The following is a 16,379-nucleotide window of genomic DNA, read 5'->3' as shown; positions in this document are numbered from 1 at the left end:
ATTATTATAAATGTCTTTGGGTTTCAAAATCTAATTAATAAATTATATAGATTAGAAGTGAATTCTAAATATAGAATATGTCTTAAAACTACTTTTACTTAGTTAAACACTGATTTTACTAAAAACCCCAAAAAATAGATTAATATTATTTTAAAATATTAATAAAAGACAATTTTAAAACATTGATACATGTTCCCATGTTTAAAAAAATAGTTAAAAGTGAATTTAGTTTCAATTAGTTATTTAATATTTTTATGTTCATGAATTAAATATTTGCACAAACTATTTAGAGACTTGAATATTTGCACAAACTATTTAGAGACTTGAGCAGGTCTAAGTGGTCTAAGTTTAGTTGGCATGGCAATTGATTTTTAGAAGATAAATGAATGATGTTGAGGAGTGTTTGAATAGTTTTTTTGGTTGGAAATGGATTCATCACAATAAAAAATGGAGTTGTCTTTAGTGCGATTTTTGGATTTTTTGGTGCCAAAATCTGGTCAAAAAATTTAAGGTGAAATCTTGATTTGTGTTATTTAAACTAGTTTTTTTTATTTTATATATAAATTCAACACCCTCTCATAAACCCCTAGGGCATTTCCATTATGCAAGGATTATCCATCAAACTTGTAATTTCAATACTTTCATACCAAATTTTAGAGAAATTAGCCCTAAAAAACCCATTGGAACAACTTCCAAAAAATCGCACTAAAAACAACTCAATCAAAAACCCCTGACCGCTAAATACACTGAAGTTTAACAACTGAAACCTAAATTTCCCAAAATTCCGATCAAATTTTAATAAAAAATCATCCTAAAACTTCCGCTACTTTCTGGACTAATTTGTCTACTCATTAGGCTACTCTTAAATGAATTAAAAAAACATATATTTAGTACTGGTCCTTTAAATAGGACAAAAATTACGGAAAATAATGTAACGCCAATGGGATGGATTCGATGATTTCTGACGCATTTGTTGACGTATGAGCAGAGTCCATTAATTAAATTCGGAAACCCAGGGCTTTACCGGGCAAATATTACTGTAATATTTCTAACTTTTTGTGATTTTATTCAAAAGATGCCATGAAAGTATAAGCGAGCTGAACAAATATTACTCTAATATTTCTACCTTTTTGTGATTTTATTCAAAAGATGCCATGAAAGAATCAGCGAGCTGAAAATACTTCCTCCCCCACCGCCCGCTGAGAACTAACGCTCCGATCACAATTCCAAATCCTGTTACCCAACCAAATCCTATACCAACTTCCCACGATTCCCACCACTGCACATTCTCGTCCCTGTCGTCATCAACCTCTCCAGTGTGTTCGCTGCAGCTTGTTGCAAGGGGAAGCCCGCACAGCCCTGGATTACCCCAGAATGAATTTGCCTCAAATGTGTTGAATTGCGGCCCATTTGGAATCCTCCCTGATAGATTGTTATTTGATAGGTTTAACCAGCTCAGGAACTTCAGATTTGTAAGCGTTGTAGGTATTCTCCCGTCCAATTGGTTGCATGACATATCTAAAGTTTCTAAATCGACCATGTTGCCTAATTCTTGGGGAATCTGTCCTGTAAAATGATTATGTGATACATTCAACATCAGGAGGCCCTTCAGATATCCAATCTCCTTTGGGATGTCACCTGTAAGGCTGTTTCCTGACAGATCCATAAAAGTGACAGTCCAGAGGTCATAAAAAATATACTCCATGTACTGACCCTTAACCATCAAATTAACCACATCCGTATGGTACTGTCCATATCTAAGATCAATGGACCAAGACCTTGTGAAATCTTCATTCTTCATTGTTGATAAGTTTGAAAGCTGTCGTGGTATCGAGCCATACAGATTGTTTATTCCCAGATCAAGAATTTGGAGCTTCTGAAGGTACCCAATCTGGATAGGTATCTCACCTTCAAAATTATTTGACCTGAGATTGAGTATGCGGAGCATCGAAAGATCCCCAATCCATTCAGGCACTTTCCCTGATAGATTGTTTCTACTTAAATCCAAAATTTCTAAGTTTTTGCAATTTTGCAGAGACATGGGAATCTTCCCACTCAACATGTTGCCATTGATGTGTAATACCTGAAGTTTGTTCAGTTTTCCCAGTTCCACTGGTATCTGCCCCAGAAATTCATTATTTGCCACATTCAATACCTGGAGAGAAGAGCAGTTACCCAAATGTGAAGGCAGTTTGCCAGAGAGCCTATTGTCTGAAAGATCCAGAGCTTCTAGATACTTTGTTTGCTCACAAATGCAACCAGGAATCTGCCCCTCCAGTTTATTCGATGCTAGGAACAAAAAAGTAGAAGACTTCAACATCGAACACATTTCTGAGGGGATTGGACCTGTAATATTATTAGTTGACAGATCAAGTTCCACAGGGAAGCCTGCAGCAGAACTTGGTGGATAGGGAAGGCTGCCATGGAACTGATTCGCTCGTAACTCCACCTGCTTCAATGAAGTCGACGAGTTGTACAATTGAGGTGGTATTGACCCTTTCAACAGATTATACGATAGGACCAACCTCTCGAGCTTGGGAAGATTCCACAGCCATGAAGGGATTTCTTCATTGATACTATTATTGGTTAGATCCAGGATGGTAATAGAGCGTTGAGTCCTCAGAAAAACAGGAAACGCCGGCTTTATTTCACAAACAGCTAATATCAACACATCTAAATCAAATGGCGGAGTCCACGCGGAGGTGATATTGACGCTTAATTTGTTATTCGACAGGTCGAGATATTTCAGGCTGTTAAGGCCTCTGAGGTGCGCCTCTGTGATTGCTCCGTTCAAAACGTTGTGAGTAAAACTCATGTTGGTCACTTTAGACAACAAACCTAGGGATACAGGGATAGACCCCGTCAAATGGTTGTAGCCCAAGTTTAGTACAGTAAGCGATGGGAGGTGTCCCAATGATTCTGGTATCACTCCATTCAACCTGTTTTTTTGCAGTTGTAGCTGAATCAGAGATGATAGATTTGCTATAGCAGGTGGTATAAAACCGGACAAACTATTGTTTGGCATCTGGAATATTGTTAGTTTCTTCCATTTTCCCTGAAAAATCTGAGAAACATTCCCCATAATTTTATTATTTCCCAAATAAATCCTTTTCAAATAAGGAAGCCGAGAGAGGCTCTCAAATGGAAGAAATCCATTGACATTTGCACTGCTCATCTGCAGTGAGACCAAATTCTTCATATTCCCTAACCAACTGGGGAATTCAGTGTGAAATGGGTTGCTATCAAGATGTAAGATTTGTAGGGATGTAAGGTTTTGCAGGGAAGGGGAAATGGAACCTGTCAGTCCGCAGTTTGACATCGAAAGATTTCTGAGGTGAGAAAGCCGACTTACTGATTGTCCCCATGATGATGAGGTTGACGAGAGGTCGACTCTGTCAAGGGAAAGGTGTTTCAAGGCTGTGAGATTTGTAAGCCACGAGAGATCGTGACTTGCCAACACAGAAAGCTCCGAGGAAGAGAGATCGAGTACTGTCAAGCTACACAAATTTCCGAGCTGCCATGGAATGGTACCTGCAAATCCTGATGTGGACAGGTTGAGGTATGTCAAATTTTTCAATAGCCCCAGCTCTTGGGGAATAGGTTGACCCTTAAAATTATTGGAGCTGACATTCAAACTCTCCAAATCCCTTAGCCCGACCAGTTCTTCAGGAAAGAAGGCACCGCTCAAATTGCAATTATGCAAATCTACCGCAACAACTTGGCCTGTCCGTTTGTCGCAGGAAACACCTTCCCATTCACAACAACTTAATGAAGCATTCCACGAACCCAAACGTCCCAGAGGATCATGCAAAGTGGTTTTAAAAGCCAAGAGAGATTGCATTTCGTAACTCGAACAATTCGTTTCTGAAGAAACAGACGTGAACATACCCGTAAAACCTATGTAACATATCAACAGCCGTATTAAAAAACTGTGTAAGCTTGTTTGGATAGTACCTGTAAGTGGCCATTCTTGTTTCAAAGATGTGTATCTGCAATGACTGCTGCCTGTTTTCGTCATCATAGTGATTTTATGTGGGCGCCTGGTATCTCAGAACTGCGATCCCATTCATGGTAGATAGCATCATAGCCTGCGCAAAGGAAAACAGGAGGATTCAGGAAATTCACTTCGTTATCCTAATGAAGTAACCAAATGGTTTCGTTATATTGAAGAGCCTTTCTGGAAAGAACTAACTGGTGATATTAGCTTCTTTTTGGCAAATACCGTGAATGTGCAAATTCCAATGCATATGTCAATCTTTTTCAGTTTCCATCTAACCGCTGCGAATTTGACCAAACGGGGGTTTTCTTCACGAGTAGTGTTGTAATCTACTAAACTCTTTCTGATTTGTTTTTAATGTTAATCTTCCATATCTAAACGCCTCAGTCTAACCAGATTTAGACTTTAGATTTTAAATTTGTTTGTCACGTGATTTTAATATTTAAGATACTAAAAATAGTTTATGTAACATATTTTTTTAGAATTAAATAAAATAATATTTAGACTAAAAATAGTGTATGAGACTATGGTTTCCTGGATTTTGTTTTTTTGCAATTTAATCATTTTTTTATTTAAATTGATAATGAGCTGGCCCAACTTTCCAACAATCCTCTAGCTGAAAAGACAATGTACACACAGGTTTTTCCCAAACTTCTTTAGGCCTTTTCCATGGTCTTGTTTCACACCTAAGTTAATGCAAAAGTTGGTTCTTAATTCAGCAATGAGAGCCTTTGCTTGTCTTGTTTCACACCTAACACACCTTTGCGCGTCTTGTTTCACACCTAACACACACGTTCTTCCCAAACCTCTTTAGGCATTTTCCATCGTCTTGTTTCACAACTAAGTTGATGCAAAAGTTGGTTCTTAATTGAGCAATGAGAACCTTCGCTCGTCTTGTTTCACACGTAAGTTGATGCTAAATTTGGTTCTTAATTGAGCAATGAGAACCTTTGCCCTCCATGGAATGCTAGCTACAATGATATAGTTTTGTTTTACATCACAAATAGGGTTGAATTCCAATTGAGCAATGAGAACCTTTGCCCTCCACGGAATGCTAGCTACAATGATATATTTTTGTTTTACATCACAAATAGGGCACATGGAAAGTACGGTTGAATTACTTAATCCCATACTTGTTTACACACCTAAGTTGAAGGGAAAGCTCGTTCTTAATTAAGCAATGAGAACGGTTGAATTCCTTAATCCCATACTTGTTTACACACCTAAGTTAATGGGAAAATTGGTTCTTAATTGAGCAATGAAAACCTTTGCCCTCCTTAACTTGTGAATGTGAAAGTGAAATATAAAAAATAGATAAAAGTTTTAAAATTCTCATTATCCAATAAATGAAGAGTCTTAGTTTGGTCGACTGAAGGATGTGAATGTGAATGAATTGATGGGCATCATCATGCATGGTATGGCCAGCACTGACAATCATGGAGTACCAGTATGCACGACAGCAGAGGCAGTACCAGAGTTCAGGACAGTAAATTGATAGTGACATGATATATAATCTTGAAAACGTGGTTAAATTGAAGATAGGTTTGGAATTTCAGAGTAAAGTTTATACTAAATAAACAACGCACAAATTTAGTGCAATTCATTATTTCAAAATTTTTAACCTAACCTACCACGTTCAATGTATCGGATATTTTTTTTTAACCTAACATTATACTCCAGGCCCGACAAGGAGGTCGTACGGGCGGAAAATGATGAGGGTTTTTAAATAATCTTTATTTTAAAATCAAAATGCAGTTGAAAATGATGAGGGTTTTTAAATAATCTTTATTTTAAAATAAAATTGCAGTTGAGACATTGCTTTAGACAGCAAACATTTTTCAAATTTAAATTACAGTTAAATTTATATTCACAAAAATATAAATAAACTATTTTAAAAGGTGATACGGATGAAATTAATTTTATTTAATTTAAAAATTATAAATAACTTATATCAAATTTGATATTTAATTATCAAGTTATTGATTCAAATTGAGAGTGGAAACCACTGGTAAGAGATTAAAACCTTTATAACTTTACACATTCTTAATAACAATATTTTATCAATGCAGAAATCATTTTTCCTTTTAGTATTAAAGCTAACCCTAATTTAAATTTAACCTACTTAAAAATAAGTAAACATTTTCTAATCTTATATTTATATATATAAAGTCTTCTGAGATGAGGAGGACATACTCCTGTCAAAATATGCTTGTAATTCTTTTTAAGACAAGACAGAATTTTAGTATCACTCCTCATGTTCTTTTAGAGTGTCCTTATCGCTTGCGCTTAGATTGCAATCAATTAAAAATAATTTTTTTTTATCTCATCTGACAATGCAGGCGTGTTTTAATTATGTATTGAATTTTTTCCTTTGGCCATTGTTGAGAATATTAATTTTTTTTTTTTAAATTTAATTTAAGAAAGACATAATTGTTTTTATTATTTTGCATCTAAGAATAGCATCTTCTTATCCGAATATCCTTAATTTTTTTATTTATTTTTTTAATGTTTTGAGTATCCATATATTTTCACTTAAGGAAAATAGAATTATTTTCAATTCTTTTATTAACTCGTAATTTTTTAAATGAAAAGGTTATTTACTATTTATTACTGGTTAATTGTTATTCACATTGTCACATTATTTTTATTAAATTTAAAGAAACAATATGTCTTATTATTATTCCTTACGGTGTATATTATTTAGGACTAGTATTAAGCTCATATATTCATTGTAATTATTGTTGAGGTTCTTTTATATTTACATAATTTGTAATTACACTGAAGGTGTTTTCATTGCGAGGTTGGGCGAGGCAAACATTGTTCATCCCAGCCAATCCCCACCTCCCATTTTTGTCGTCGTTCAAGTTAAAATCTAACACGGGAAAAGTTGCCGTGGGTTCACATGTCTTTTGAAGTTTTTTTCCCAGGTGGTATTGTACCAGCACATGCCATTGCTCGCCTTCACGTCTCTTTGCACAAAATAAGAGAGGCCAAAAGGGTTTTTCCAAACCAACAGATAATAACAGAGGCCATAATGGTTTTCCAAAACCAACAGTTGTTAAGCTTACATTAAGCTTGTGATTCACACCATCATAGGTTATCCATGCCCTTAAATCCTCTGCACTTTCAGACTCAGCACCCACGATTAGTAGGCCAATTTACCATTCTTGTACAATATAACAACAGAAATATTAGAGATCATTCTATTGAGATCGATTCCCACATGGTCGTCGTTGATATCCTCAAATTCAATTTCCTGGAAGGTGTTGAATTCCATTGCAAACAAAGTATTGAAAGTCCTAGATTGTGTCAAATTCCATTGCGAACAAATTATTGAAGGCCTTACCATTGCTGGAAGCATTGAGCATTCCCATGTACCTCGTAGATGATTGCAACAATGAGGCTGATATCAGATTTAGAGTCCGCGTTCCAATTTTTCGGTATCAAATGGCCCATCGGATTAATGATTGAAGGGGAGAATCAAGTAGATTAATTACATTGGCAGTAAATATCTCACATATCGCAAATCTTTAATTGATGTGAAGGCATCTTCAAAAGAGAGGAGGAGGAGACAATCGAAATCTGATCTTCCTAAAAATGCTCATATTATTTGTAGTATCAAAGAGGAAATCGTGTTATTATTGAGAAGCTGCTTGAGGAGAATAGCCCTCCAGTCATGGCAACATTCAGTGGTTGTAATAAATTTCAGAGTTATTCCTAATTTCTCTACCAATTTCTCTACAATGCGACACTTTCCACTCACTTTATTGCCATGTTGTTTCCCCTGAACCAGAACATTTTTCCCATTAAAGACATGCCAAACATATGTCCACATGCAAGGGATATATTGAGGAATACTTGAAGACTTGGGAGCGAAAATGCTTTACTAAAAAGAGATCAACTAAAACTAAAAAGTGGATAGAATGATGACCATAACGCCAGTCCAAACCAACCTCAAAACAACAGCTCAAACCATAGTATCCCTTCCATTTGGCCCAACATCCCTTCCTGCCCTAGAACCATCAGCACCAAACATAGTAGTAGTCACAAGGGTGGAAATAAAAGGCCTTTAGGAGAGACAATTAGAGCTGTTAGGTGAGGGAATAGAGATCTTTATTTCTTGTGCAAGTTTTCCTTCTTTGCGTTGTTCCTTTCACATAGTGAGTTATGTTTCATCTAATTTCGGTTGGTAAATGCTTTAAAGGTTTTAAGATTTTGTGTAGTCTATGTAGTGTTGTTTTAATCAATCTTAATTGACTGAGACTGCAACATTTAATTGTCAACCTAGGGTAGGTATTGCTATTTCAATGGAGTTCGCACTGTCTGTGCCGATACACTCCAACCAAGAATAAGGAAATGCAGAAAACAATAAATGATGTTGATGATCTAAATTGCGGAATCAAACCATGCATGTAGACATAAAAACACTATACAAGATTAAATCGCGTTTCTCAGCTATCAAAGTAAAGGCGCACCACACAGGAACTAATATCTACTCTAGTTGGTTACTGCCATTCTATTGATTAACTCAGTGTAACAACATAATATAAATGGAAGCAATAGCAAATGTAATCTACAATTTGTACAACAACAACAAGAAACCATAAATCAATTGGATAAACAAGAATGTACAGTACCTATATCACTGCAATCCCTGCCAAAGATGATGGCCCTTCCTCCTCAGCAGGGCGCAGGAATAACAAAAAAGTAATTAACCAATCAGCTAAAGAGTAGTTACAACATCACTATGCTAATTAATATTAAAAATGAACTTAGAATTACAAAATCAGAGTAACAGTACTTTTCTATATGCCGTGTCCTTGTACATGAAAAATCGAGTTCCTTTATAGTTATTACAACCCAAAATTAGAAAATAGATCAGTCATGAGAATCTCATGATTCTCATGCTGATAAAAAGTAAAATTGGTTACAACCTATTTCTGAATAAATATACATTAGTTATGATTGCAACCGCTTGGGTCTTGTTGCTTCCAAAATAAACAATCCCTACTACCAATAGCTATTATGTGGAACAATACCCACATTTTCCATCTTCATCGCAACAACATCAAGTGAATGGTGGTTCGGGATGTCATGGCATCACTGGTGACAACACTTTTGGCGTGACGACGGACTCTTATATCAGTGCGTAGTGTAACAGCATCTTGTAACAACATCCAATGTGTAACAACAACCTGTAACAACATCCAATGTGTAACGGAAACCTGTAACAACATCTAGGGTGTAACAACAAACCCTTCTACCCTTCTCTGCAGTTAATCCATGTTGCATTCTACTCCATAGCTTTGTTCTCATAATCCATCACCTGAAAAGAAGAACATCTTCCCAAAATACTTCTTCAATACTCTCCCCATTGGCCACAAAAAGGAATAGAGCCTCGTATTATTTGGTAAAATACAGCAATTTAACATGACAGTAGAATACATTAAAAAGGTGAGAAAACAGGGAAATGGATCATGTAAAGTCATAGGTCTGGAGGACAGAAAGGTCAAAACTGGGGAAAGAATGTGCAAAAAATAGGTAAAAAACCACACCCAACATCTCCCCCCGACTGAAAAAACTACATGTCCCCATGTAGAGTCTGAGCTCCTTCTACTATACCCTCGATGCAAGTCTGTGAAATTGTAGGCACCAACAGTGTCTTCGCCCGGAGGTCTGAACCCTTGAATGGCCATTAACTGATGTGGCAAATATTCCTCTTCGTAGTCACATAGGTGATAATTTGGCTGGTACTCCTCTATTGGCAACCTACCAAAGGAAATTTGAATCTGAGGCCAATCTAGAACGCCCCCAGTGTCTGCACAATCCGAGCATATTCTGGCACCCATGTAACATCAGCCAAAAATTTCTTGTACTCAAAAGGATCCCCTTCTTGTAATTCAACGCTAAAGGCCTCAGTGTGCTTGAGACATCCTGCTAGCGCTCGGATTTTCATATTTTCATACAGGTTGAGGCAGATTGTCACGATCCTTTTTCTATAGGTGGCTGACTGTTGTCTGATTTCTGGAATGCTTAGGAACAGCTTAAACTCACACCTGAGTTTGTAAACCATCCCTGGTTTAGCTCTGGCCCACAATGTTGTTCTCTCCTCGTTGGCTTCTTCTTATTTCTTGCCCAGGTGTCACTCAATCTGATTCCTCATGAATGAAAGGAAGGCCCACAACTAAAAATGCCCCATGTAGGAGAAGACACTCACCACCATCTTCGTGCTGACATATTCACACATGATATTGTGCAAGAAGAACTCGCACAACAAGCTCTGGTCATCAAAGTCGTAGGAGCAAAAAATTTCCAAAAAAGTACGGGTTGAAGAACCCAAATAGGACCTATTCTCAAAAACTGCCCTTAATTGAAATAAATAATAACGTTCCCAAAGGAACACTGGGTATGATGGGGACAGTCGCCTGCATGCTAGCAGGTTTAGGGCAAGGTCACAGAGCTTAATCTTATCATTCATCAGGTCTGAGACCTGTCGATTCAGCTGATACAACTGTTCATCCTTCTTCTTTATAGTTTCCTTGTGCCTCTGTGCTTCCTCTTCTCTTTCCCATTCTTCTTTTAGCCATTTTTCTCTCAAGGAATCCATCATTCTTTTATGTACTTTGAGTGAGATCACTCCCTCTTGTAGAGAGAGTGCCAGCTGCTTCCATTTTTGTAGCTCTGGCAACAACAACATCTTCTCAGAACACCATCCTTCATCAGGACCCGGTGTTCTTCCACATGCACTATCAATTGAGGGTGTAACAACCTCTTGAGGGTGAAACTGTTCCACCTCGGCTGTTGGTTCTTGTGTAACAGCAACTTCGTCAGTGGATTTTATCACAGTTTCTTTATCTTCCTAGTCATCTTCCATTTTCACTGTTGATTCTTGTGTAACAACAGTTTTGAACGTAGGCTCATGGATGTTAGCTTCCCCTTCCTTCCCTTGGTCGACTTCCTCCTCCACTACTAGTTTTGATGAAACAATAGTGTCAGCCAAGGGCTCCTATGTATCCATTACTCGATCACTTTCTGTGTATTGTGTCGTTTCGGTTGTTGGTTCTTGTGTAACAGTAAAGTCCTCAATGATTTCTTATGTATCAGCTTCCTAGATTTCAGTTTGGGTCTCCCTCGAGGGGGTGTCTTCTATACAGACCTTAAATCCTACTGCCACTAGATTCTCAGCACAGGCTACGCACACAGTGCCCGAAACATCTCCCTTTCTAGCCGTGTCCATGGCCTCAGTCAAAGTATCTAGCTTTGGGGATCTTGGTTCTGCCTTTCCTTCTAATAGCCGTTCCCTCAACTCTCTATTTTCATTTTTTAGAATTTCAATTTTTTACAGCAAGGATTTGGTTTTGCTCTTACCAGGTGAAGAAGGTTCCTCTAGTTGAGCTTGCTTCTCGTCCTTCCGCTTTGTTTCTTATTTGTTATTCCTTGACATGGATGGAGACCCTGGGTGCCCACTAACCTTTATCCTCTGCTTCGGCTGCCTATCACCAATTGGTTTATTAACCGGCCTCTTGCTAACCCTTATTGTCGAGGGTTGGGGTTTCTCCTTTGTCACTGCTGGAGCTTCCTCAGACGTCTTGGTTTGCCTCCTGCGGGTGGTCCTAGGCCTCTTCCTCATGAATTCTTCCCAATTCTTACCCTAGTGGCTCAAAGCATCCAGCACAATGAGTTTGATAAGGCCATGGTTGGTGACGCACGTTTCTGGATGCGCAACTGTTTTCACAGCTGCGGCCATATGCCTAATGTTGCCCAACAAGAAGTAAGGAAGGTTGACCAGCTGCTGATGCCGGAGGTGGTTCAGCAATGGAAAGTGGTAATTAAACACAATTGTTGCCCTTCCCTCGCAAGTAATGTACTTGATGAGGTAGAGGGAAACATCAGCCCATGGCTGGGGGAGTGACAGTCTATCAATTCCCCTTCCTTTCTTTACCAGTGACTCTTCTTCTTAAAGGAAATCCCCTTTCAGTGAGGGGTCATTGACCTTCCTATTGAACCACCTCTTTCCTTCCACTGGTAATCTTGTTACTCTAGCAATCACCTCTTCCGTGACCTCCAGCTTCAACCCTCTGACCTCTGTTTGGTTTCTCTCCAAATTCTTTGCAAATTCCATGGTAACACCACTGTCTGATCCTTGCAACCTCCGAAAGAATTCAAACCAGCTTGCATACTTGAAAATCTGGCATGCTTCTGGGCAATCCTCCAAGGCTTCTGTGGACCCTGGCTCGTGCTGTATTGCTGCTCCACCCATTGCTTATGAAAATTTAGTGTTGTTTCACCTCCTTCTCCATTCCTTTAGATGCTCTGGGGTCGTCGGCACACAACTTAGCTGTTTTAACCTGCACTATTATCTTCTAGTTCTCCAAGCACTTTGAATGGGGATTTAGCACTTCCAGTAGGGGTAAATGGTAGGGTGGTAGGGTGGTGCCGGTGAGGATTTCGAATTGGAATTTTTCACTTATGATTCATACTACATAGTCAATTTTCCTTATTAATGGTGAGTTATGGGAGGTCTCGTCGATGGTACACTTACCCTTTTTGGTATGATCGGCATTAAGTAACAATAACTACTAGGTCATCATGCCTTAATTGCGGGATTTTTCGAATAATCACAAATCATGCGACGGTCATGTCGCAATATGATTCGCTCCCCCTTGTCTTAAATATGACAGCCATCCTCGACCATCAAAAGTCATGTTAAGTTGCCATAATTACCAAATAAATCGAATTCAATATTACCTTTTGATGACGTACCTGGGTGACATGGGGCGAAGTCATGGGTGGTGCGATGCGCGAACCAAGCTCCGGCAGCGAGACGCGCGAACTTAATTCTGATGACGAGGATCATGGTGATGTCTACTATTTATTACAATAAAATATCTCGTTTATTTCTGAAAAGTCATCGACTGTTACCAAGGCGACTAATATATATTATTTTAATTTCTATAAAAAAATAAAGAAGAAAAGATCATGTAACAACACTTATCGTAAGATATGCTTTGAAATAATAGATGTTGTTACAGAGTGTGTAACAGCGGCCACCAGGTGGTTTTCAACTCCTACAAAAGGTGTTTGTCTGCGCCTGGAAAGGTTTTCACAGCCAAATCATTATTATTATTATTATTATTGAAGAGTTTAAAGGTGTAACAGCCGCCAACCGTAGTTGATTTTCAGCTGTTACACTTATTGGAAAAAATAAAATTTTTGCAACACAGGGGGGCTTTCCCCTGTTCTTGTAATTTTTATATCCGAATTTGTGAAAAAGTTGACAAATGAATCCCTTGAAGCAGGTTTGTGATATAACCGAAGACGGTGCAAATGCAATGGTGTCCTTGCACTGTCAATGGTCACCAAATTTATAGTCCCATTGTCATAGACTGCATCTACGTCATAGGGACCTAGCCATCTGGTGCAGAGATTACCCTTGAAGTATTTAAATATTGAGTCATATAAGAGAGCCAAATCTCCTTTCTAGAACTTATTCTTCTTGATGAATCTATCATGCCACTTAGCTCTCTGCTGCTGGATAATCTTTGTTTACTAGATAACAGCTAACCATTTCTCCTCCAATTCATTGAGCTAGTTCAATCTCTACTTTTGTGATGTAGCCAAATCTGAATTGATTTGTAATGTTGTTCTTAGTGTCTTGATTTCAAATTCAATGGGGAATAAAGGGTTCTTACCATACACAAGTTCATATGGTGAGAATCCAGTGGTATTCCTCCATGTAGTCATGTATGCCCACAACACTTCTGGAAGTTTATCAGCGCAATTTCTTCGGTCACTAACCATAGTCTTAGTAAGGATCCCCTCAATGACTTTGTTAGTGCTTTCCACTTGGCCATTTGCTTGTGGATGATAAGGTGTTGTGATTCTATGATGGATTTTATGTTTTTCGACCAACTCCTGGATCTTATGAGATGTGAATTGGGGCCCTTCGTTTGTGACTATCTCCCTCAGTATGCCAAATTGGAAAAATATGTCTTCAAACAAAAAGTCTGAAACAGCCTGCTCAGTGTCTTTGGTTAGTGCCTTCGCCTCTACCCATTTTGTGGCATAGTCAGTGCAGACCAAGATGTAATATCTCTGTCTGGATGAAGGATTAATTGGTCCCACAAAATCTAGATCCAATTTATCAAAAGGTTCTAAGACAATTTGGGGATGTAACGACATCTCATCTGATTGCAGTGGTTGGCCCATTCTTTGGCAACTATCACATCCCTTCACAAACTTCTTGGCATCCTGAAATATTGTTGGCCAATAATATCTTGTTGAAAGGACTTTGTATTCTATCTGTTTGTCTGCAAAGTGCCTTCCACAAGGTTCCCCGTGACAGGCTTTAAGGATATCAAAGACCAAGGATAATTTTAGGGGCGAATGTTCGCCCTTTGGCGAAATTAAGGGGTTTTAAATTTTTAGTGGGCGAATATTTTGTATCATAGTACATTTTTACAAATCACCTCAAATAGCCCACTTTATTTTAAGGGAGAGGGTAAAAAAGGTAAATTTAGCCCTTGAAATTATGAGTTACAACCTTCCATTCGCCCATTTTCAAGAATAGGTTTTATTTAAGTGAATCCTATGGGCCAAAGGCCCAAATACAATATTTATAAAAGAGGTATGGTAAATTAATAAAAATATAAATAAATGAGAGGTATGGTAAATAAATAAAACATTTTTTATATTTACTCCATAAGTCACCTTATATACATGCAAGGGTGTAAACAAATAAAAATATAAGTAAAGTGGAGGTGTGGCAAATAAATAAAACGTCTTTTTATACTTACTCAAAAGGTATGGTAAATAAATAAAAATATAAATAAACTAGACGCATGGTAACTAAATAAAACTTCTTTTTATATTTAGTCCATAACCCTCGTTCTATTTATGAAGACTCAAGAAAGAGGTTTTATTTAAGTGAATCCTATGGGCCAAATACCATATTTGTAAAAGAGGTATGGTAAATTAATAAAAATATAAATAAACGACGGGTATGGTAAACAAATAAAACATTTTTTTATATTTACTCCATAAGTCACCTTATATTTATGAACACTCAAAAAATGTGTTATATTTAGGTGAAACCTATGGGCAAAATACTATGGGACAAATACCATGGACTAGATTGTTATTAATACCATGCAAAAAAACATTATTAACCCTAATATTAGTATTAATAAAAATAAAAATGGCACATGGTATTGACCCATGGTATTCAAGTGGAATGTAGCCTATTTAAATGGGGGATTAAACCAGCATAGATCCATCTTTACTCTGGATCTACTAACCCCCGAGAGGTATCAAATATCGTGATATGCAAACTAGCATAGAGTGAAAAAAATATTTTATCCGATCAAGAGTAAAAATGGATGTTGTAATTTAATGTATGTTAAACATTTTAGCTTGGTTAAAATAAAAATCAACTATTAATTTTATTAATTTTTATACATTTCTAATAGTAATTTTTAAGCTCCAGGTTTATGACAACCCATGGTATTGACCCATCCATCATAATTCTGGGTCTACCAAGTTCTCAGAGGGATAAATAGATTTCATCCCCCTAAGAGTGGTAGATGTGGAGTTAAGATGGATATAGGTTGGTTTTTATGATAATGAAGATATTAAACAGACTTAGGAAATTATATTGTAAAAACATCTTAAGGTGAATGGTTAAAGCATAGACATTGGACAAGTATTTGTATACTTCTGTTTTAAACTGAAACAAATCCAGGGCTAAAAGGAATGGATTGATTGCACTAGTCATCCTTAGAACTTTCCAACATATGCTGGAGTAAACAGATTGTAATTTGGGTAATTTTTCTAATTGCAAACAGGAACATACTTGTGTATTGGCAAGGTGGTTACGAGGTCCCTAGAAGTGATGAATTTGAATTTTTATTGGTTTTATATATAGTATTAGGTTTCTTCTCATGCTTTCTGTGAATGGCACGGGTGAATTTTATCCTACACGCACTAGGTTATCGATATGTAATTTCGGTAACTTTGACTTCAAAAGATATTTTAAAGAAATGCAATGATTTCATTTGTGTATTCAATAAACACAAAATTTTATAATTGAATAAAATATTCGCCATGCCTGGTGAGAGATTCGCCAAAAAATTATATATACATATCATATTATTGATAAAATCGCCTTCCATTTTTCCTATATACCATGGAGATTCGCCCATTTATTATACATGTAAATTTGGGGGGGTTCTTAAAATTTTCCCTGTCAAAGACCTCATCTTCTCTAACATAGCGTCTGATATAGAAATCTCGTCCAGTGTGATAGAGGTTCCCATCTATCTAGGTATATATAGCACTTTGTTGTATGATCTTTCTTTTCTCCTTAGAGGACAAACACTGTGGA

At 37.2% G+C, this 16,379-nt stretch overlaps 1 protein-coding gene across 1 annotated transcript; it reads right to left on the bottom strand.

Annotated features, from left to right (window-relative positions):
• Positions 1-1,034: 1,034 nt before the first annotated feature.
• Positions 1,035-3,219, bottom strand: LOC149166254 (uncharacterized). The gene has a single exon (XM_089431312.1). The coding sequence runs from the start codon at positions 3,197-3,199 to the stop codon at positions 1,139-1,141; it is 2,061 nt and encodes a 686-aa protein (XP_089287438.1). The 5' UTR covers positions 3,200-3,219; the 3' UTR covers positions 1,035-1,138.
• Between the last annotated feature and the right edge of the window lie 13,160 nt (positions 3,220-16,379).

The sequence above is a fragment of the Pinus tabuliformis genome, chromosome 5_1 (genome assembly GCF_031772625.1).
Source record: "Pinus tabuliformis cultivar Carrire ecotype Pingquan chromosome 5_1, CPIR1, whole genome shotgun sequence".
Classification (NCBI taxonomy): domain Eukaryota; kingdom Viridiplantae; phylum Streptophyta; class Pinopsida; order Pinales; family Pinaceae; genus Pinus; species Pinus tabuliformis.
The sequence above is the reverse complement of the archived record's forward strand: the minus strand, read 5'-3'. Positions and strand labels throughout refer to the sequence as shown.